We start from the raw sequence: 24,964 nt of genomic DNA, 5'->3' as shown, positions 1-24,964 counted from the left end.
CAAGTTTTGCTCTCCTTTATTATAATTAACTACAAAGCCATTAGCGTTTCATTTTGTGCTCTTGGTAGCAGTAGTTTTTTATTTATTAGTTTAAGAATAAATGATCTTATTTTCTTGTCTTTAAGTAATTATGATATTTATAATGTTTTTGATCTTATCAGGCAGGTAACTTTTTAAATAATTTCTTAGGAACAAATATAATTTTCATCTCACACATTTTTCACTAGCCACTTCCTTAAATATGTCTTCTTGATTGTAATGAATGTGCTTCAGTACCTCCTGAGCTGTCTGGATATTAGCAGGGCAGCCTGGCATGTTGATTAAATGGGATAACTTGTCATGCAGAGTAAAACTTCTCAATTTCTTTTAAACATGAATTATTGTTACTTAGTCACAACTTATTTTCAAACGGAAGGAAAGATGCCGTATGCATCTAACAAATAACAATAAATCATTACCAAGGAGAGGAAAGGAAAGGTGAAGAAATAAGAACATTTCTTATGTGATTAATTTATCATGACTTAAGCTCAGTTCCCTTAGCGCATAAGCTATTTCCAGGCAATTAAGAATTTTGATGAGAATTATAAACTGGCTCCCAGAGTGACATTTAGAAAGTATATTTCAAACTTTTTTTTGCTTTAATTCACAGGAAAAAATGCATTTTACAAGGTGGGAAAACATACTTATATAAATATATATCTTCTATACATTAAATATACTTCTAAGTATGATATAAAGTAACCCATCTTACTACACGCTGCTTGCTCTGATATTTTCTATTATATGTCATTTTTTTTAAGTTTTATTTAAAAAAAATTTTTTTTCAATGTATGAAGTTTATTGTCAAATTGGTTTCCATACAACACCCAGTGCTCATCCCAAAAGGTGCCCTCAATACCCATCACCCACCCTCCCCCCCTCCCACCCCCCATCAACCCTCAGTTTGTTCTCAGTTTTTAAGAGTCTCTTATGCTTTGGCTCTCTTCCACTCTAACCTCCTTTTTTTTTTTTTCCTTCCCCTCCCCCATGGGTTTCTGTTAAGTTTCTCAGGATCCACATAAGAGTGAAAACATATGGTATCTGTCTTTCTCCGTATGGCTTATTTCACTTAGCATAACACTCTCCAGTTCCATCCATGTTGCTACAAAGAGCCATATTTCATTCTTTCTCATTGCCATGTAGTACTCCATTGTGTATATAAACCACAATTTCTTTATCCATTTATATATCATTTTTAAAACTGTGTTGATGTTTCAAGTTACTCAAGGGTCATAAACAGCTGTTTGAAAAACACTAATTTAGGAAATTATTCTTTGAAGCTAATATGTAGTTTCTTGATCATTTATTCACTCAACAGAGTGACTATTATTTGCAAGGTAGTGTTTTAAGTCCTTGTTATATACAAAAAGAGTTAGACATAAGCCCTGCCCTTATAATCAATTACTTGTGCTTATTTAAAGTCCAGTTAAAATAGACTAAAATGTATATGCATGTGAATTTTTTATTACTTTTCTGTCCTTTCTGGCTTCGGCTTTGGTACTGATTATTGCTAGATATATGTGTCAAGATTTTCTTGATTTGACCTTTTTATTTATCTATTTGTTCATAGTCACCAGTCATAATCTGTGACATTATTACTGTTTCTATGGAAACAACATTCAGTGCCTCAAAAAGAAGCAAGAACATTCTATTTTTTAAAGAAATTGAAGTTTGGTTGTGATGGTAGGGAGAAAGCATCTGGCCAAAAGAAAACAAAAAGATAATTTAAATCAGGAGGAATGATTTCACATTTTCTAATTTAAATAAAAGCCTTACTTTAAGTGTTGTGTGATAAAAATTGCCCTGTAAATGATGCTAGTTATCTTTTTACTTCTATATATTTATAATTGTAACTTTTATCTTTTTACCATTTTACTTTAGTGAAATTTCCTCCTTACTCCATCAAGTCTTTTGTAGGGAATATAGTCCTGACAGTGCTTCTTACATTATTATAAAGTAATATTGTCTTGGGTCTGTGTTACAGTTCATACATTTAGGGAAGAAGGCTTCACTTAAAAACAACAACAACAAAAAAAAACAAACTTTAAATCACCATTAAAATAAGAGTACAGCCTCTCCATTTCTCTCATCTCCACACTTATCCAGTAAGTGCATAATTTCCACTGAGATTCCTCAAAATACACCAGTGATTATAAACTCTATATAGACATCAAGTTATAATCATTTAAAAGTATTACATAATAAACTTTGAAGAAGTCAACACTTCAACACATTTCAATCCTTCCTCCATTGGCCACTTAAACTAACTTTCATAAGTAAGTATATATTAAGTATCTCAGGTTTTTGACTAAGCAGTGTCCTTTTACTCTCTATATTCAGAGTGTTGAGAACTTATGAAATATGATGATGGTCTGGGACAGTGGGATGTGTTCTTGCCAGTGAATTATAGAGGAAGGGGTTTCTAAGTTTGAAGGAAGTTGATTAAGGAAAAGTTTTTAGAGGGGCATAAAAACATACTACCAATGAAAGATGATAGAAACTGGAATACAAGGTACAAAATTTTACAAGATGATTTCCAATTGTAGCATTTATAGACATTTCGAATGTTGTCATGTTATTTTTATTGATTCTCTTGGAATAATCCATTCACATTTTTTGTCCTTTTTCTGCTATGTATTGGTATTTTCCATTACTTTTTTTTTTTTACTTATAGTATAGTCAGTATGTAAATATATTCTTAGTTTGTCTGTATATAATGTTTATTATTATTATTATTATTATTATTCAAGTAATTCACAAATACCTTTTGGGCCTCTTATTCTTTGTAAGACATTAGTCCTTTGTCAGTCTTATATCTTATCTAAATAGTATGTTTTGATTTTAAATGTATCTTTAAAAAAATAGACTTTCTTTCTTAGGGTAGTTCTAGGTTCACAGTAAAATAAAGCAGAAAGTACAGAAAGTTCCCAATATTCTCTGTCCCCATACACACAGTCTCCTCTACTATCAAAATCCTGCACCAGAGTCGTACATTTATTAAAACTGATGAACCTACATTAAAACATTACTATAACCCAATCCATAGTTTATAATAGGGTTCACTCTTTCGGTTGTACATTCTGTGGGTTTCGACAAATGTATGACATGCATCCGTCATTATTGTATCACACAGAATAGTTTTACTGCCCTAAAAATCTGTATTCCACCTATTCATCCTCTGTCCTAACCCCTGACCACCACTGATTTTTTTACTGTCTTCATAGTTTTACCTTTTCCAGAACGTCACATACTTCAAATTATATGGTATACAAGTTGGCTTCTTTCACTTAGTAATATGCTTTTAGTGTTCATCTGTGTCTTTTCATGGCTTGATGAGTTCATTTCTTTTTAGTGCTGAATAATATTCTATTGTTTGGATGTACCACAGATTGTGTATCCATTCACCTACTGAAGAACATCTTGGTTGCTTCCAAGTTTTGGCTATAAACATCCAAGTGCAGGTTTTTACATGGACATGTCTTTAACTTATTTGGAGTGCAATTGCTGGATCATATGGTGAGAGTTGTTCAGCTTTGCAAGGAGTCGCCAAATTGCCTTTCTTAGTGGCTGTTCCATTTTGCATTCCCACCAGCAGCAAATGAGAGTTCCTGTTGCTCCCCATCCTTGCCATCATTTGCTTTTGTCAGGGTTTTGCCTCTTCCCCATTCTAGTAGGTGTGCAGTGGTGTCTCCTTGTTTTAATTTGCAATTCCTTAATGGTATAAATGATGTACATTTTTTCATGTACTTGTTTGCCATCTCTGTAACTTCTTTGCCATATATATAACTGCCAATTACATGACTCTCATACTTTCACCAGAGATATTTGAATGGCAAACCAGCACATGGTGCTCAACATCATCAAATCATAGGGAAATGCAAATTAAAATCACAATGAGATACTGCCGCACATCCACTAGAATAGTGAAAATAAAAGAGACTGATAATACCAATCATTGGCAAGATTTGGAGAAATTAGGATCTCCATGCATTGCTAGCGAGGATATAAAATGGCGCAGCCATCAGGGAGAAGTGTTAGGCAGTTTCGTGGAAACTTAAGCATAGTTTCCATATAACCTAGCAACGTGGCTCCTAGTATCTACTCCTAAGAAATGAAAAACATTCCCATACAAACACTGGTGCATGAGTTTGTATAGCAACATTATTTATAATTACCAAAAACGGGAAACAATGCAATGTCTATCAACTGGTAAATGGATGAACAAAATATATTATTCCACACAATGACTACTACTTATAATAAGAAGAAACAAACTACTAGTAAATGCAACTACATACATGAACCTCAAAAAATTAATGCTAAGTGAAAAAAGACACGTTTTCTGGTTCTACTTATATGAAATACTAGAAAAGGCAAATTATAGACATGGAAAGGAGATCAGTGGTCGCTTACAACTAACTGGGGAAGCAGAGATTGACTACAGGTGGTCATAATGGAAATTTCTGGTGTGATATAAGTGTTCTAATCCTGGATTGTGGTGATAGTTGCCCAACTGTATAAATTTACTAAAACTCATTGTTTGAGCTGTATGCTTAAAATGTGCGAATTTTATGGTATGTAAAGTTACCTCAATATGGCTGTTAAAAACAAAAAATATAGTGTAGTGTGTTTTGTTCTTTGTCTGCCTAGGCAATTATCTGCAAGAAACTTTCTGAAAAGCTGATAGAATTTCCCCTGCTGGCTGCTTGGTACCAAAGGATTCAGGAAATGCCCAGAGTAAAAACAGCAGCTTCTCAGTGTGGGATCCAATTTCTCCATTTACCAGAGTTGCTGACCACCTTGAAGGAACAAGATGCAAACTTAAGTGAGGTCCCAGGTGTAGAGGAGCAAAATGATGCTTCATTTTTAGGAGGACCAAGACCCACTATGACCAAGTTAATGGTACTTAAAATGTTTTCATTAACATTTTCTTTGAAAAATTCCATGTGATAATGTTGCTGAGCATTCTACCCCAGATTATAATCATTTATTGACATTACTTTTGTTTTAAATTTTATTTGTAGTTGTTTTACATCACCCTTGACCAGTTAATATTTCCATGTCTTTTGCATGTAAGTGAGGTATAGTAAATTGAAGATTTTTAATAGTATGTGTCTTTGGAGCCAAGTAAGTCAGAATATATATTTTTTAAAAATATTTTTCTCAGGGTGCCTTGGTGGCTCAGTCGGTTGAGTGTCCGACTCCGGCTCAGGTCATGATCTCGCAGTCTGGTCTGTGAGTTCGAGCCCTATTTCAGGCTCTGCTGACAGCTCAGAGCCTGGAGTCTGCTTCAGAGTCTGTGTCTCCCTCTCTCTCTGCCCTTCCTCCTCTTGCACTCTGTGTCTTCTCAAAAATAAATAAACATTAAAAAAATATTTTTTTAATAAAAAAAGTATTTTTCTCGAAACTTGTTTTTTTATATTCAAGACATTGACCAAGGTCATATCACATCTGGTCAAATGTATTGTTTTAACCTGGTGTTTTTCTGTTGCAAGGTTTTGGCCTCAGTTTTTAAATTTTGACATGGTGGTTTGAAGTTAAAGAATATGAAAATGAATATATCAATTTACTTTCTAAGGTTTTGCCTACATTTAAGTTTTTAGTTCTTTGCATTTTGTTTTTACTTTTTACTTTAATAACTTTTTTAACGTTTATTTATGTATTTTGAGAGAGAGTGAGTGAGCACAAGTAGGGGAGGGGCAGGAGAGAGGGAGAGAGAGAGAAAGAGAATCCCTGGCAGGCTCTTCACTGTCAGCACAAAGCCCAACACGTGGCCCCATCTCACAGACTGTGAGATCACGGCCTGAGCTGAAATCAATCTCCAGGTGCTCAACTGACTGAGCCACCCAGGCACCCCTGTTTTAAAGCCTTTTGATAGAATAACACATATGATCTATATTTCTCTCTTTGAAGCAAAATTTGTTTCTAATAATATTAATTGTACAAGTTCTCCCCAATAGACTTTCTTTTCTCTGTCATTCTAAACAATTTACAAAAATGTTTTGCCTTTGACTTCAGCTATTTGAAGATTTATTTGAATAGAGGAAAAATCAGGAAGTAATTTGAAATGTTCATCTGAGTTGTACTGGAAAAATAGTCATTATATTTCCCCACTTGGGTTAGGAAGCATTTGAATTCTATCATTAATAAAGTTTGCTCAATTAGAAAAGAACAGGATTGTATTAGTGACCCCAGCCCCTTACCTTCTCAGTTTTGTTAGCTTCATGATGAAACAATGAAATAAGATTATTTAGTTGATTTTAGAAGATATCAAGGCATGTCCAAAGTGTGATGTGTCTTGATCAGATGGCTGTACCGTGTCGGGATCTCAGGTTCACCTCCTGAGTTTCTTTAAATGATCAGCAGGAGGGGCGCCTGGGTGGCTCGGTCGGTTAAGTGTCCGACTTCGGCTCAGGTCATGATCTCGCGGTCTGTGGGTTCGAGCCCCGCGTCCGGCTCTGTGCTGACAGCTCAGAGCCTGGAGCCTGTTTCGGATTCTCTGTCTCCCTCTCTCTCTGCCCCTCCCCTGTTCACGCTCTGTCTCTCTGTCTCAAAAATAAATAAACGTTAAAATAAATAAATAAATAAATGATCAGCAGGAGAGTAACTTGCTTTGTATTAAAATACTAGTATTTAGGGCACCTGGGTGACTCAGTCGGTTAAGTGTCTGATTTCAGCTCAGGTCATGATCTCCAGTTCATGAGTTTGAGCCCCATATCAGGCTCACTGCTGTTAGCGTGGAGCCCAATTCACACCCTTTGTCTCCCTCTCTCTCTTCCCCTCCCCCGCTTGCACTCTTCCTCTCTCTCTCAAAAAAAATAAACATTAAAAAAAATGTTAATAAAATTAAGCAAATAATATACAAATTTTTAAAGTTTCAAAAAACCAAAAGTCTGCTTTTATTTGTTTTTTATTTTTTATTTTTTATTTATTTTTTTGGAGAGAGAGAGAGACAGAGTGCGAGCAGGGAAGGTGCAGAGAAAGAGGGAGACACAGAATCCAAAGCGGTCTGCAGGCTCTGAGCCGTCAGCATAGAGCAAACCAGAGGCTCCAACTCACAGACTGTGAGATCATGACCTGAGCTGAAGTCGGAAGCTAAATCAACTGAGCCACCCAGGCACCCCCAAAAATCTGCTTTTAATTCATAGTTACACAGAGTCTTGAATGAAAAATTGGTGATTCAGATTTTTCTACCTATGCTTTTCTAGCAACAAAATGACATTAGGAAAAACATTTGTATTTTATACATCTTAAAAATATTTATAAACAGTGAGATATAAAGAACAAATTTAAATTCAGGAAAAGTTAACAAGCAATTGTAAAAATAAGCTGTCTTATAATAACATAAAAAATATAAAGGAATCCTGACTTTTTAATTTACAGAGAATGTGTTAGTTCAGGTCCCCTGAGCAGACTCCAAGATGGGGTTAAATGTGCAAGAGAGCTACTGAGGGAAATCTGTGAGGTAAAGTGGGGAAGGAGACAGAGGAGGCTGGGAGAGCCTTCAGTCTGGGATGCAGGTTTGACCCTTGTACATGAGTCAGGAAAGGAAGGAAGACTGGGTTAGAGAAGTTTTAGAGTTTAGTGGAGGTCTGAGAAAGTTTTGGCAAGCCAAAACTTTGGGAATCCTTGAGCCCAAATCATCTGTCAGAGAGTTCCATGTTTCTCAGGAATAGGCCTAACATAGTATCTTAACCAGTCTCACTCATTGGCTTGGGAGCAGCCCATGGGAAGACTACTATGGACCAGGTAACTTGAATTCTAGTCCTAGCTTTGTAACTAAGCTAACATTCTGATCTTCAGTATGTTATTTAACCTAAGGGCCTTAATTTCTCCATTTATAAATTAGGAGAGTGTAGTAGCTATTCTATAGGATTCTTTCTGATTTCAAATCTTATGGTTATATAAAAAATGATTGGGACATTACATCAACAATTTAAAAACGATGGCTGGGGGCTCAGTTGGTTGAGGTCTGACTCTTGATTTTGGCTCAGGTCGTGATCCCAGGATCGTGGGATCAAGTCCTGCATAAGACTCCTCACTGAGTGTGGAGCCTGCTTAAGATTCTTTCTCCCTCTCTCTCTCCCTCTCTCCCTCTCCCCCTCTCCCCTACACTTGTGTTTTCTTTCTCTCTCTAAAATAAAAATTACAAATTTAAAAAAGAAAGTCCAAACCTGAAAATAAGTTAAAATTTCTATTTTCATTTAATTCTAACTTGATAGTATGTATTAGATACAATAAATGTTCCTTTTTAGCAGGACATTGTATTTGCTACTTACTAGTGAATTATTGACATACATTTTGAAAAATAGTAAATATTATATCAAAATAATATATGAATGTATTAATTTTATTTATACAGTAACTTTTAATTTTTGTGTAGTCACAGTATTTTGTGCCAGTTACATGAGGACAAATGAAATTGGTGCCAAGTGGTAGTATAAAATAGTGAAGTATTTCTTAGGAACACTCACATCTCACTTTTTCCCTCATCTTTTTTCTTTGGTATACTCTTACCTACAAAATTTCCCTTATTCTCCAAAGGTTTTAAATTTATTTATTCTGTTAGTCCAAAAAATGTATATGTTTAGTCATTGTTTTGAATGTGGGATATATGAAAAACAAATTGGACTGCCTTCATGGGCCTTATATTCTGATAAGGAAGGTAAATAAGGAAAAAAACACAATTTAATGTGTGAACACATTAGGTAATGATAAGTGCTATAAAAAGATAATGTGGGGTAATGGAGTGGAGGTTATGTGGGTTGGGGTCCTTTGTAGATGGAGTGGTCAGGAAGGCTTATCTGACAAGGTGAAGACGTTGAGCAAATAACCTGAATGAATTGAAGATTTGGAGGAAGTGTTCTAGGCAGAGGGTCCAGCTACTGAACAGACCCTGAGCAAATCTATAGAGACAGAAGGTAGATTAGTAGTTACCTAGGTCAAGGAGCTGGGGGGGGGGGGGGGGCAGGATAGAAAGTATCTACTAATAGATATGGAATTTCTTGTTGAGATGATGAAAATTTTCTAAAATTAGTACTGACTGTGAATATTATAAAAAGTATTGAATTGTATGTTATAAATGTAATGGTATATAAATGATATCTCATATAGTATTTTTGAAAAGACTCTAAGGTAAGGTTAAATTTGGTGAAATGAGGGATAACAAGTTCAGTATGGCTAGGCTAGAATAAGGGATACAGAATAGAGGTAGATGATGTCAGAGAGATGTGTTTATTTTTCTGGGAGCAGATAAGTTCTCTAGGCCTCTAGGTCTAAAGATATATCTCTACCTCAGATAAGAATCTTTATACTATTTCCTTTGGGACCAGAATTCAGCTGGTTTTCATAATGGAAAGTAATCTCATGAACTAATTGATTCAAACTAGTGATAGAGTCTCAGAAATTTTTCTTTTGAATATAATATTTCTGAAGATAAAAATACCTGAACCATGGATATCTATCCTGTGGTCCACATACCCAGAATGTGATTGCAAGGGGTCTGGGAGTCCGTATGTATGCCATGTAACTATCAGTAGATCAAATAAGTAAATGCATAACTTTTAACTTCCTCCTCAGGGGAAGGAGCCTGAGAAGTTTTTTGTATACTGGAAAGTGGTCCTCATTTTTGAAAATGTTGGGAACCATTTGGTTACAACAGAGGAATCTTTTTTTTAGAGCATTATAAGCACTTGTAAAAGACTGGTATGGATGATGTTTTGGGGTATTATGTTGAAGTGGGTGCTTTTTGTCATGTAAATGTAACTCCTTGGTGACAGCAACTTTCATACATGTGAAGACAGGTCTTGATGGACATATGCAGAATCAGTTTTTTATTATCTCTGTGTGGAGTGTTTTTGATAAAATTTTTATCCACAGGTAACTTTTCTTTTTGACACCTAATTTATTTCTAGGTAGCTTATTCTATGTAGTTTTAGGTAATAATTTAAAAATAGCATTTTTTTTTTGTTATCTTAGTATAAAAAATAGGAAAGTGTGCTCTCAAAAAACATCATATTTTTTATGTAACTAAATATTTTGAGGAACACTTAATGGTTGTTAATATTTATGTTTCTTCTTGTCAGTATAGAAAATAGAAATTTGATCTTCTAAAACACAACAGAATTTTATTAATTCATTAATTCAGAAAGAGTCTATTTCCTATTTCTAGGAAAAAGGCATTGAAGTGATGTTTTCTCCCCACCCTTGCCCTACTTGGACCCTTGATTGGAATAGTCTTCCTGCAGCAGTGAGCCCAAAGGAAGGTGAGTTTTTTTTTTTCTCTCCTTTAAGTTTTAATCATAATCTTTTCAGATCCATCTTCCAATTCTCTAATTTCCTTTTTGGTTTTGTCTAATATTTTGATTATACTATCCATTGGGTTTTCTTTTTTTTTTCTTCTAATTCTTTTTTTTAAGTACTTATTTTAATTACAATTAGTTAACATAAAGTATTATTCTAGTTTCAGGTTTGCAATATGGTAATTCAACGCTTCCTTCATCACCCTGTGCTCATCAGGACAAGTGCACTCCTTAATGCCCATCATGTGTTTAACATATGCCCCCACTCCCCTCCCCTCTGGTAATCATCAGTTCTCTATAATTAAGAGTCTGTTTGGTTTTTTTTTTTTTAAATGTTTATTTATTTTGAGAGATTGAGAGAGAGAGAGAGAGTGTACAAGCAGGGGAGGGGCAGAGAGAGAGTGTCCCAAGCAAGCTCCATGCTATTGGCACAGAGCCCCATGTGGGGCTCGAAATCATGAACTGTGAGATCATGACCTGAGCCAAAATCAAGAGTCAAACACTTAACCAACTGAGCCACTCAGGCACCCCAAGAGTCTGCTTCTTCTTTTGTCTCTCTCTCTCTCTGATTTTTTCCCTTTCCTTGTCTGTTATGTTTCTTCAATTCCACATCTGAGTAAAGTTTTCATTTTATTTATATTATAAAAATTTCACATATATACATTGTTCAGATTCAACATTTCTAACATTTCCTACATTTGCTTTATCTATTCCTTTCTCTTTCTTTTGCTGAAGTATTTTGAAGGAAATTCCAGGTAACATGCCCTACTATAGTACATACATCTAAGAAATACTGACATCTTAAATAATCACCATGTTCTTATCATACCTAATAAAAATTATCAAGAATTCCTTGATCCTTTCGTAACCAGTCCATAATCATTTTCCCCTAATTGTTTAAAGTATTGTTGGAAAAAATATTTTTATAGTTAGGGTTTTAGTTAAATAATTATATCTTTCATTGCTAGAAATTATATTTGGGTTGTTATAAAAACTTTTTCTTGCTCGTGTTTTAATTTCCTCTTTTCATAACTTTTTAAGCATAGTTATTTTATATTCTGTATTTGTTATTTCTAATACTCGATGTCCATTTAGATCTAATTCTGTTTGTTTTTTTCTGTTGACTTCACTCCTGGTGTTTTATTTCCCTAATAGTTTTGTAATCTTATATTGTGAATTCGTTTGGGGAAGTTAAATCTGTGGGAATCTTGTGGGGCCTGGGTTAAGAGTAAATTTCCACACAAAGGGGGCGCCTGGGTGGCTCAGTCGGTTAAGCTTTTGACTTCAGCTCAGGTAGGGATCCCATGGTTCATAGGTTCAAGCCCCACGTCAGACTCTGTGCTGACAGCTCAGCTTCGGATTCTGTGTCTCCTTCTCTCCCTGCCCCTCCCCTGCTTGAGTTCTGTCTGTCTGTCTCTCTCTCTCTTTCTCTCTCTCTCTCTCTCTAAAAAATAAACATTTAAAAAAATTTTTTCCACATTTCTTTGGAATTTCTTGCTGATGTCAGGCAACTCATGATACTAGAACTTAAGGCCAGTTAACATTAGTTTTTTTTGTTTGTTTTTAATTTTTTTTTCAACGTTTTTTATTTATTTTTGGGACAGAGAGAGACAGGGCATGAACGGGGGAGGGGCAGAGAGAGAGGGAGACACAGAATCGGAAACAGGCTCCAGGCTCCGAGCCATCAGCCCAGAGCTTGACGCGGGGCTCGAACTCACGGACCGCGAGCTGAAGTCCGACGCTTAACCGACTGCGCCACCCAGGCGCCCCAACATTAGTTTTTAAACATGAGATTCCTTTAACCTTTTCATTTGTAGCTGAGGTTTAAACAGACAAGTTACCTTTAATCATCTCCCTTTGCTATTAAATACGATTTTTTTTAATGCACCTTTTCATAGGGAATGTAGCTTTTCAAGGTTTCTGCCTTCATGTAGTGATATTAGTTCCCACTTTCCACGATGTTAGGGATCCAGGACCACCCTCTCTTCTTTGTCTTGCTATTAAAGCTTAAATCCCTATTAGCAAATACCCTCCCAGCAGCTGTAATGTCTGTTCAAGATTATTACACTGCTTTTTAGTTCCTTTCCTCCTTGTTAACGCCCTGTGTATTTCCCTTTATTCTCAGAAATCCATTTAGACAGGCAAAGGATGATTGTTGAGTTTTACATACCATTTTAGGTGTTTTTAGGTGAGAGAATTTTTTTATACCTCATTGTTCTATTTCTTTAATTGTCCACTTATGTTTTAGTTTTAGACTAAGCCAAATAGAACTTTTGATTTCCAAATGCTCTTTGAAATTGTTTGTCTGCCTTTTTCATATTCTTTTCTTCTGTGATGCTTCCTAAATATCGCCTATATCTCACTAATCAATTCTATTCTGTCAGTCAAGGAGATAAGTTAGGATTTTTCCAGGATAGAATAAGATTTTGTTGGGCAGTTAAGAACTCTGGCTCGAAGATGTTTTATAGAAATTAAGTTCATTTTTTGTTCTTTGTTAAATATATGAAAAATAGTCACTAATGAATTTGTTAATGGTTTAGTTTTAAATATTTTCTGAAATTCTGAAAATTTTAAATGTTTGTTTTTATTGACCTTGGATTGTTTCATGTACTCTGGTTACAGTATAGATTTTGAACAGGCTAAAACTTTAGTAAATGAAAATCAGATTTTCACGAATATTTATATTTACTAAGAAATGAATACAGAGATTTCTAAGTGCCACATGCTTTGCTTTACCCATAATTAATTTACTATGAAGCCAAAATATTATTTTCAGTTATTAATTGAGCAATCAATTATACCTGCTACCAACTCAGAGATCTAGCATTAAGCATTCAAGTCTGGTTGTTTTACTGGTTGGAACTGCATATCTAACAGAGTTCATGGAATATATTACTCATTATATCCCTTTAATTGGATCACCTAGTTTTCATAAATATTATGACAAACAAGGAGCTGTAACAGCAGAGCTACATGATTTATTTACATTTCATTCACTGTTTCTTAAAAGGTTTATATAGTTTGTGTTAAAGTAAGGCAGAAATGTTGCATTGTAGATTTTCTGTTTTCAGTTCTGGCAATTTCAATATTGCATGGTAATAGGATCATTGTGAAATGAAATTATTATATATATGGGTGTGGAGGTCACTGTGAAAGTGTTCTCATGATTTGTGGTCTGGTATTTTTAGAAGAGATTGAATTGTAATAAGATTTTATTAGTACTAGGTTCATTTGGATGTCACAAAGGCCAACTTCTTATGTGGAATCCGCTGAATTTACATCAAGATTATGGTACATATTATAAGAATCATTCTCTTTACTAACAAAGGCTATATTAATAATTATAAAGCGTATATAATAATTATATAGCCTATATAATTAATAATTATATAGCCTAATAATCATGATGCAGTCTAATTTGTTTCTTAAGCCTGTCTAATCTCCCAACCTCTTGTTCTTACCCATTTCTCTCCCCACATCTTACATACCATTCCCTGAACTTTTCAGTTTCCCTTATATGACCTGTATCTATTGTCTCCATGCCTTCACTTTTGTTTTTCCTTCAGTCTTAAATATTCTTCTTCCCACTTCGCATCCTATTGAAATTATACTTATTTTTTAAAGATCAACTCAAATGCTGCTTCCTCCATTAAGCCTTTTGCATGGGCTATGGAGTCAGCCTGTCTGAGTTTCATACCTGTACTTCTAACTAACTGGATAATCTATGGCCAGATTTTCAACTTCTCTGTGCTTCAATTGCCTCATCTGCAGAATGGGATAAAATAGTATTTACCTTAATGAGATTGTTGGTACATTCAATGAATGAATATATAAAGCACTTAGTACAATATATTAGAATTAGTCACTCCCTCTCAACATTCCTTACTACTTTCTTATACTTCATTTTTGGTACATATAGTATGCTTCTCTTACACTCTATTTATATGCATGTTTTCCTTCTCTAATAGACTATGAGCTCGTTGAATATAGGATGACTACTCAATATTTTTTTATTAATTTCAATTGAATTGAGACTACAGATCCCTTTTTGTTAACTTCCCAAATTCCTGCTTAAACCAGGTGGCTTTGAATCCTTTTGTCTCATTGTCTCTTAAAGGGCTAAAATAATTGAGATTATTTAGTTTGAAGGAAAGAGAACTGGAGATTTAATTTATACCATCATTATTACTGTTGTCATTATTATTATAACTACTACTGCTATTATTATTATATTTTACGGACTGTTTGGAAATCAGTTGTAGATTACACTACTTTACTTCTAAAAACTTAACTATCTGCTTTAAGAACAAAGACATTTTCTTACTCCTTTTCTCATAGCCATAGCACAATTATCGAAACAGGATATATAATTCAGTACATGCTATTATCTAATCCAAAGTCCAGTTGGTTGTAGTATGTGTAATTGATATGTCACTTTAAGCACCCAGGCACCCCATCACTTTAGTTCCTTTAATGTGAAGTAGTTTCCTAGCCTTTCTTTATCTTTCAACATGGACTGTTTTGAAGAGTTCAGGCCAGTTTTTTTTGTAGAACATTTCTCAAATTTGATTTGTCTAGTTTCCTCATGCTTAGATTCAGGTTCTGCATTTTGGCAGGAACACCACAGGAGTGAAGTGGTGGCCTTCTCAGTGCATCATAACAGAAAGCACATTACATCAGTGCGGGCCCAGCGATGGTAACTTTAATCACTCGGTTAAGGTGGTATCTTCCAGGTATCTCTACTGTCATGTTACCATTTTGCTCTATTGAATTAATAAGTAGTTTGTGGGGAGATGTTTGAGACTATATAATGTCCTGTTTTTAAAATCTCATTCACTAGTTTACATTCATTTGATGCTTTTCCTGTGATAGTTACAAAATGGTGCTTTTTCAGCTTTATCATCCTTCTGTATGTATTAGTTGCCACCCAACTGTAAGAACATTTTCCCATCTATCTATCATCTATGTATCTATTATCAGTATCGACTCAGGAATTCTTTTATTAAATAAGTTGTAACCCATCATGGTTGGTCTTTGGAGAGAGTTGGATCCAAGGTGGAGAAAGGAAGGAGTAAATAACCTTTGCCCCTATCAGTGATTCTTAACCAGGTTCTTACCAACCCCCGGGGACATGGCAAATAGCATGACTTGTTGTTTTGACACATGGTCTGGGATGCTTAAACTTCACCATTTCAAAGAATTGTCTCACCCTTATGCTACAGTATAAGTAGTGCTCTCCTTGGGGGAATCTAAAACATACAAGCTTGTTTTAGGGCCTCTAGGCAAGGTACATAGAAGCTTCATTGTCCTAAGCCATTGCTTTTCAAACTAGGGCATCCATCAAAATCATTTAGAAGGCTTATTAAAACAGATTGCTGGCAACTAACCCTGAGTTTCTCATACAGTTCTCAGATGGGGCCCTATAATTTGCATTTCTAAAAAGTATCTAACTAATGCTGCTTCTGCTGCTCTGGGGCCCACACTGTGAAGTAATTACTATAGATAACTGAAATAGAACATGCATTAGCTGCTTTGATTTCAACTTTTGCCACCAAAATAAGATGAATAACGAGGTCAAAGCTGTCTAAATTTTTTCTTTACAAACTAAAAATTAATTTTCTGTTTTTAGCATGCATTACATCAAATATAAGAGTTGGTACAAACCTCTGAACCATTTGGTAGCTATGAAAAGTTCTACTTTAGGCCAGGTATACTAAAATTATACTAACAAATTTAAGTGAAAGTAGATGTATCTTATTATGTAGAAATAGCTGTCTCTTTTAAGAATTTTTTCCCCAAAATATTAATCTTAGATTTACACTAGATAAAATTAGCATATTTGTTTTCTTACTTTTACAATGTAAGAATATATTCCTCCCAACATTTTTTGTTTAAATTGAATAGCTTTAGATTAATAATAGCTATTACATTTTGAACTTTTTGGCATTTAACATACTAAAAGCACACCAAGAGAATGAGATCAAAGGTTTGGTTTTTTTTTTTTTTTTCTATTTTCTGGGAAAAAAATTTCCTAACATAAATGTTTTTCATTTTTCTAAGTTATACTTAGCTGTGAAATCCAAAACCTGACCATATTTGCCTCAGAAGCCTACAAATTTGTAACTATTTTCTCTTCTTTCAAGGGTAAGGTTCTCAACAAGCATTTTGGTGCTTTACCAAAAGTAACACAACTTTTATTTAAAGTGCAATTTAATCCGAAACTAAAAGCCACTAGAAGGTAGTATATATAAATATAGAAAGAATTTATATTAAGTAGTTAAAATATAACAAGGTTGAAAAGAACAAGTTTGTTATTTGCTTAGTAGTACTCTTTTGATTAGTGCCAAACACTAATATATAGGTGTAGAGACTGAGATAGAAAGAGATAAATCACATATGTATAAGTTACATAGTATGTATATGAATGATTTAGAGCCGACCATGTGTTAAATTCATCTCCTTTTCTAGTATAAAGTTAGAGAAGTCAGCTAGAGTAATAAAGAAGTCATTGAAGTGGGAGAGAGGTGGGTAAAATTTTACTAGGCAAATTCTTCCAATTATAATAGCATTAGACATTCCTTACATAAAAATGTTAGTCTTGGGGCAACTGGTTGGCTCCGTTGGTTGAGTGTCTGACTCTTGATTTTGGCTCAGGTCATGTTCCCAGGGCCGTGGGATCAAGCCCCATATCAGGCACTGTGCTGAGCATGGAATCTGCTAAAGATTCTCTCTCTCTCCCTCCGTCAGCCCCTCTCCCATGCTCACACTCTCTCTCTAAAAAAAGAAAGAAAGAAAGAAAAAGAACTCTTACGCATGACACCAAAAGCATGATCCATAAAATTTTTTTTTGATAAATTGGACTTCATTAAAATTAAAAATGTTTGCTCTGCCAAAAACTCTGTTAAAAGCATAATAAAACAAACTGAAGACTAGAAGAAAATATTTGCAAACTGAAAAAATAAATCTGACACAGAACTTAGATATGGAATACATAAAGAACTCTCAAAACTTGACAGTAAAAAACAAACAAAAAATTCTTTTTTTAGGAAATTAGAAAATGGGCAAAAGAGATGAACAGACATTTTACCAAAGAGGATCTATGCAGTTGGCATATATGCATATGAGCTATCATTATACACCTCTCAGAATGACTAAAAAAAAAAAAAAAAAAAGTAACAGCACCAAATGTTAAGGAGGGTGTGGAGAAACTGAATCATTCATGCATTGCCGGCTATGAATATAAAATGGTACAGCCCCTCTGGAGAATCATTTGTCGTTTTGTTTTTGTTTTTGTTTTTTTTTTTTTTTTACAAAACTACACATATAGTTACCACAAAACTCAACAGTTACACTGTTGGGCATTTATCCCAAAGAAATGAAACCTTATATTCATGCAAAAACCTGCATGTGAATATTCATAGCAACTTTATTCTTAATAACCCCAGACTGCAAACAATCCAAGTGTTCAGTGGGTGAATGATTAAACAAATTCTGATGAGTCTATGCATAGAAGATCACTCTGCATTAGAAAGGACTGGACTATTGATACTTGGATGGATCTCAAGAATTCATTAGTTAATGAAAAAGGCCCCTCTCAAAAAGTTACCTATACTATGTGATTGAATTTATTAAACATTCTCAAAATGATAAAACCAGGGAGATGAAGAACAGATTAATGGTTGGTAGGGAACAGAGATTGGCACAGCACAGTGCTGCTTGTAAAGGGAGTTCCCTTGTGATAAGGTGGTTACATCAATCTATATATTGGATCATATTGCATAAAACTATGCATACATTCACAAATGAATGCATATGAAAGCTGAGCAAGGTCTGTAGTTAACAGTATTGCAACAGAACAGCTTCCTAGTTTTAATTTTTTTTTTTTTTTACATTTATTCACTTTTGAGAGACAGAGCACAAGCAGGGGAGGGTCAGAGAGAGAGGGAGACAGAGAATCTGAAGCAGGCTCCAGGCTCCAAGCTGTCAGCACAGAGCCTGAAGCAGTGCTGGAACTCACAAACCGCGAGGTCATGACCTGAGCCGAAGTCGGACGCTCAACCTACTGAGCCACCCAGATGCCCCAACACCTTCCTAGTTTTAATATTATACTATAGTTATATAAGATGTCACCACTGAGGAAGTCGGGTGAAATGTTCATGGGACTCTATATACTATTTTTGCAACTTCCTGTGAATCTGCAGTTATTTTAAAATAAAAAGTTAAAAATGTAATTTAAGTAAAAATATTGGAAAAGATAAAGAAATAAAGATGATTGAAATATTTCTCAGCTCATCTTTTTCAAAAATATTTTTCAGAAAACTTCTGGAGGTCATTTATAAGGCAGATGATAGTTTGATAAAAGGCTCAAACTGCAAAACATCTTAATGTATTTCCTTTAAAAAGGAGTGCAATGCAATGCAAATATATACACATAAACATTGACTTTAACTTTGACAGTCTTGTATCACAGGTTGCTATTCTCAAGCTCCCAGAGCTTTGGAGAAAACCAAATTGTCATAGCATAATTTGAGCTTCTTTATTTCAATATTGCTCCAAAATAGTGATTAGTATGGTCTAGGAATAGCTCAAATATTAATCCTGGCTGAGTTTGCACTGGGGCTCCTGCCCTGCCACCAGAAAACTTCAAGGTTCCTTGAGGATGTCTTTGTGTCATATACGTTATAGGGATACAGATGTTACCTTCATGAGAAGTAGAGAAAGTTCTTTCATACTGAAAGCTTAGCAGTGTCCAATTTCAATTATACATTTGCATTTCAAAGTACTGAAAAATGGGACTGAGTTTTGTTTTGACTGTCAAAATGGTTGAGTGAGTAAGTTTATTTTGAACTTTAAATCAGCTCAGTCACATGTGCAAATGACACAGTTGTAAAACATTGTACTACTAACTAAAATCTCTGGAACCACTTTGTGTAAACAAGGCCTGAAAAAGAGTCGCAAGATTAAATTCAAGTTTTATTGCTTCAAAGTCCTCAACCATAATAAGTACCGGGCCACTATCTACCATTGAGGCAACAATTCTTTAGCTAGGGTAACAGTGATAAAATGTGCTCATAGCTTTGGTACCTTAAATCCACATAGCATTGAGCTTGCTGGGTTTTTTATCTCTTCTTTTCTTTTTCTGTTTTTAGGAAAATACAATGCCTTTTTTTTTTTAAGTGTACTTAACCATGGCATGTGATTAAAGAAAAAAAGTTAAAAGTCTTTTTTTCTCTTGGAACTAGATTTGCTATAATTCTTCCCAGTATTATGTTATGCTTTGTTCTATTCTTTAGGGTTAGACTTCAAGAACCCTATGTATATACCATGTTTTTAAGTATTTTGCAAGCAGAGCCTATGATGATTGATTACCAAGAAAGGTTTTAATGGCCAGTTCATCTAGGATGGATTATATAGGATCTTCTGAGAGTATTGCTTTTTGAAATAAAAGTATTTGACATGTAGTATCTCTGTGATTAAACAAATTTATCTGATTTTAATTTGATTAGGTCATATGTAGAATGTAAAAATTACTTAGAAACTTTTTTGTTGGTGTAGAAATGAACAAATTGAGAACTTATTGAACAATTGAGATTTGTGTCCATTCCTAACTCCACTAAGTATTTATTTATTTTTTAATTTTTTTTTTTAAAGTTTATTCATTTTGAGAGAGACAGAGCGAAGTGGGGAAGGAGCAGAGATAGAGGAAGAGAGAGACTTCCAAGCAGGCTCCACACCGTCAGCATGGAGCCTGTTGTGGGGCTCGAACTCACGAAATGTGTGATCATGACCTAAGCCGAAATCAAGAGTTGGATGCTTAACCGACTGAGCCACCCAGGCGCCCCTCCACTAAAGTCGTTTACAATGGCACTAGGCAGTTTTAAAAGTTATTGTGGTTTGTTTTTGGAATATTATAGATTCACTAATAAGAAACCACAGATTATCTATCTGAGGGAATATTGTTAAAACTGATTATGTTTCAGAAATTGAGTTGCTTCAAAAGGTTGAGATAGGATTTATGTGAGTAAAGAAATGCTTATTTCTGAAAACTAGTCCGAGGCAAGTGTTCTAATCTCTTCAGTTTGTGTTGAAATATGGTTGGAGCGGGACCACAGTAATTCAGGAAGACCTTTCTGATAAACAGATCTGGAGCATTGTACTAGTCCTGCTATGTTTCCAGCAGAACCTGAGTTCTCTTAGGACTGGAGATTTGTACCCACTTCAAGATAAGACTTTTCCTAAGAGTTTCTTCCAGGTTTTCCTTTAAGAGTTTTTCCAACGGTCACTGATAATGGGTACTGTAATGACAGGCTTTGATATTTTAGAACAAGGCATATTTGGATGAAACTTCCAGGAATGTTGCATTGATTATTAATGGACAAATTTTCAGTGAGCACCCATTTTAAGTGGAGCAAAACTTACTGTTAGTGTCATCCAGAAGCAATGAAAATAGGGAAGAATCTTTCCCATAAAACAAACATCTGCAGTATTTTGTTTCAGTGTTGAACATCATTTCTAATGAAGACAAATGAAAAAGCAACCCTGAACACTTGCAGAGTTATTTGCAGTCATACGTAAACTATATGTAACATTGCTCTGAAAGCAATGACAACTTCTGTTTATAATTAATGCAAAACCAGCACTGTATTAATACTATTACATACATTGGCAAAAAGGTATTTCCTCATATAATTTAGTTCCTGGATTGCCTTTCCAGATTCCGTCTGAATATTTCACACTAAATAACTTAGTTTTTAAGGTTAAAAATTCTTGATATTGCTTAACTTTCAAGAATTATGTTTTAAAAAGGTTAAATGTTTATAATCACATTTAGAAGACAGAGGGAAAACTAATGATGTGGATCTTTATTTTTCTGCTGATGGAAACTAATTAGTATTATTCATTTCAGCTTTAATTGGCATTCTCTGTGCTGGTCCCAGACATTTATGATTAAAATCAGCTCAACAACACAATGAACTATTTTTTTCTGCACTTTGAACCAGCTCTTCTTACCACTGAAACCCATTCATTATTTTTATTTAATTAGGCCTAATTCACATTGGAGAGATACTTGAAGCAAGGAGATGTCCCTAATAGCTATTACAATCACAATAGCTCATAGGCTCTGCAATAATTTAATTGCTAAAGATTGAATCATCAGAAGAATTTTAAAAAAATTATCCTTAACCATAGGACAAAAGTGTAGTCATAAACAGAAAACTGTCATTATGTAAATGGCAGAAGAGTACAGTATTAGTAACCCAGAGCATAATGTTTCTAGATGTGAATTTTATGTACTTATTTGAGGAAAATTACTAAATTAGTTTTTATGTTGAAACCAGTGATTACATTAGAAAGTTGGCTGTAAGTGCAAACTTTTGTACCTAGGAATTTTTGCATACGATTACATAGCAAATATTTTACGAAACTAGGTAAGGTCAATTCCCAGGACAACTCCTTATCTTAAAAATAAGTTACTTTATATGAAGGTTTTACTTTGACTTGTCTCTTGCAGTAAGAAAATAAAGGTATTTTTGTACACAGTGTGCACATTTAGCAAACTAGGCATGAAAAACTATTTGTGGGGTTTTTTGATGGGGAAAGATTAGATAGAGCCAAGTCCTCTTGTTTATTTTAAACAACTTTATTGACTAAATACTCTCATTCCCTCGGGGACATAGTCACACTTAATTTTTTTCAACAAAACAAGGAAAGAAAAGAAAACCAAGCTGCCAAAGACAGTATTAAAGAAAATGACTTAGAGATTTGCTTTCCAGTCATGCCTATCTGCTTTCATCAGGTCTAGATGGTTTACTGTAAAATTAGGTAACTGTTGGATTACTTGGACCATGATCTAGCCAAAAAGATGTTTTAAAATAATTTTCTTTGTTTATAAAATAAGTGCTTTTGATAAGTTTCTTTCAAGTGACCTTAAAACTCATTAAAAGTAATATTCAAATTTACACAGCTACTTTTCATTAGACATTAGATTCTGGTTTACACCCTCAATCACGCTTTTTAAAAAGTGATTGTATGAGTCAGATTCCCAGTAGGAAAAGATGGCACTTTCATATTGGGATCATTTCGGAAGAAATTTATATGTAGAGGGATTGATTACAAAGTTGTAGACAGGGTATCCTGAACCATGAAAAGAAAGGGAAGAAACCCAGGGTCAGTAGCTGTAGAGCTGTTTCCACCTGTAGGCCTAGAGAGGACACAGAGGAAAGTCCCATACAGCAAGCTGCTTGGAGAGGAGCAGGAACTTTCAGGCAAAAGAAGAGGCAGCCTCAGGTGACTGTAGTGGTGACAGCCAGAGGAAAAATACACTGCCCTTGTTCTCCTTTCCCACTACCATATGTCTGATCTGCTGGGGCTTCTCATTGACCAAACCCATCTGAATGCCGGTGGGCAAGGAAGTCTGTTGATACAGCCCACTCAAGTCAACCTCCAAGGCAGAAAGCCGGTTGAATTTGGAGGGCCAAATTAAGATATCAGGCAAAGTAATTGCAAAAATTCACTAGAGACACACTAGCGATCACATTTGAGCCTCATGGGGGGATTAAGCAACATACATCATGTAACATACAATCGTGACATGTCAGTCAGCTGAGACTAGAACTCCATCTCTGCATCCACTATGCTTCATAAGTATCCCATACTTACCTCTTACAGCATATGTACAGGTCTTGTGTGTGAAATTACACCAGTTTGTATTGTTATCTTAGCAAAATTAATAATATTGGGAATTTATTAGCTGGGGATTGGTGTTTGCCCACATTAGGAATGTTTTGGAATAGTACTTCATCTCACAAAACTTATTTCAGTCCATACTATAACTTCCTGAAAATTACTTTCAGTGACCAAACATGTTATAGAAAATTGCTATTTTTTTTTTGTGATTTTTAAGTCCTACAGATGTGGGGTACAGTGAAAAGAGGAATTATAATAACCCTCTGACTATAGGAGTCTTTGCTGAAGTGGCTTAAAATTTGGAACTTATTTGGTTAAAATTAAAAACAGTAAAACTCTTAATATATTAAGAATTTCCATTCCCAAGATGAATTCTACCCTTCATTGTTAAAATATGGTTACTGTTAACATGTTCAGCTATTTTCTTACCTTATTCTTTTCACTATTCTATTAATACCATCTGGTCATATTATACCAATTAATTTCCCACTTGTTGAATGCACTTGTGTTCTATCAGGAGTAAGGGTTGCAGATTATGGAGCATGTCTTCAAACTCTGCTCACATTCTGGAAACACTTGATCACAATGCTCACTCTGAAATCAAAGATCTTGCTCATGAACAACAATTTTTGTGCCATGTCTGACATAATGGTCTCCTTGCATTCTAGATCTCCCCTCCTTTCTCATAGAACTTGAATGGTTAGCAATTATGAACAAACTCTTAAACCAAAACAGCTATATTTATGTAGCTTACTCCTCAGGTCTTTTATATCACTGTATCAAGGAGTAGAAATGGTCAATGTCAGCTGAGTTTTTCTGCTGCATCTGTGATGATAATATTTTATTGCAAATATTGCATGTACCCAACCTACTCCACAAAGAAATACATTCCCTTGATTTTCTACTAGTGAGAGGCTCTTGTTAGGTTTGAATGCCTGTTGCATATAAAAGGTTCTAGTACCAAAAAAAAAAAAAAAAAAAAAAAAAGAAAGAAAGAAAAAAGAAAGAAAGAAAAAAAAAGACCATTTCAATATAAATGCAACATTTTCTCTTTATTAGAAAACAATCAACTATAATTAGTGGAAGAGTATTCTAGCTTTATAAATACTTTTAGTGAACCTTTAAACATTTCTGTTCATCCTTTCCTTTTTACCAGGCAGTGTGACAGCACGTGCCATTTGTTGTCCAAATATAGTAAAGAATTCAGCTATTTCATACAGGTATAGTGTTTGCTTTTAGAAAATTAACTTAAGAATTTTGAAGCATAATACAACCATCTGCTAATAGAGCTGGTAATTTTTAATGATTCCATAATATTTCACCTAGTATTGAATGTATTTTGCTTACTTATCTGCTATTGAGTATTAAGTTGCTCACCACTATCACACTACAAATAGCACAACAATGAAAAACATCCTGCGCATAGCTTTTCCTATTCTTTGAATTTTTTCCCAGAAGTGAGTTGACAGAATGAAAGTGTGTGAACAGTTTTGTTACTTAATGATACATATTGTTAATTATTTTCTAAAAGGGCTTTAATTTATGTTGCCATCAGCAATGTTCAGGAGCCCCTGCTTCACTCCCACCTTCCCAGGCATTAGTTTGTCACCTTTTTTTTTTTTTTTTTGTAATTTTTACAGGCTAATAGGGACAACTTGTTTCATTTTGTTACAAAACTTGTTCATTTGTCAAACTTGTTCATTTGTTATTTTCTCATAACATGGTTGGATATTTGTATTTATTTCTCTTAATACCTGCTTCTTGTCAATCTGAATGAGTTCTTTAATATAATAAATATATTAATCTTATGTTTATTTGCTAAAGATATTTTTCTAGGATATTGTTGCCTTTATCATTTTAATTAGTGATATGTTTTTCTTAAAGCTAAGAAATGCCGCAGGTTCTGTGTTTTAGTTCCGTTTTGTATATAGGAAACT

At 34.5% G+C, this 24,964-nt stretch overlaps 1 protein-coding gene across 1 annotated transcript in view; it reads left to right on the top strand.

Moving 5' to 3' along the window:
• GSTCD (glutathione S-transferase C-terminal domain containing) overlaps positions 1 to 24,964 on the top strand; it is a 131,548-nt gene that overhangs the window by 14,870 nt on the left and 91,714 nt on the right. Inside the window, exons 4-5 of the mRNA XM_019416459.2 lie at positions 4,690 to 4,941; positions 10,211 to 10,304. Coding sequence (XP_019272004.1) covers positions 4,690 to 4,941; positions 10,211 to 10,304 — 346 coding nt within the window. The remainder of the gene's footprint in view (positions 1 to 4,689; positions 4,942 to 10,210; positions 10,305 to 24,964) is intronic.

Source organism: Panthera pardus, unplaced genomic scaffold (genome assembly GCF_024362965.1).
Source record: "Panthera pardus isolate Hobbes unplaced genomic scaffold, ASM2436296v1 HiC_scaffold_13, whole genome shotgun sequence".
In the NCBI taxonomy this organism is placed as follows: Eukaryota; Metazoa; Chordata; class Mammalia; order Carnivora; family Felidae; genus Panthera; species Panthera pardus.
Note: the sequence above shows the minus strand (reverse complement) of the source record. Positions and strands in the feature narration are given on the sequence as shown.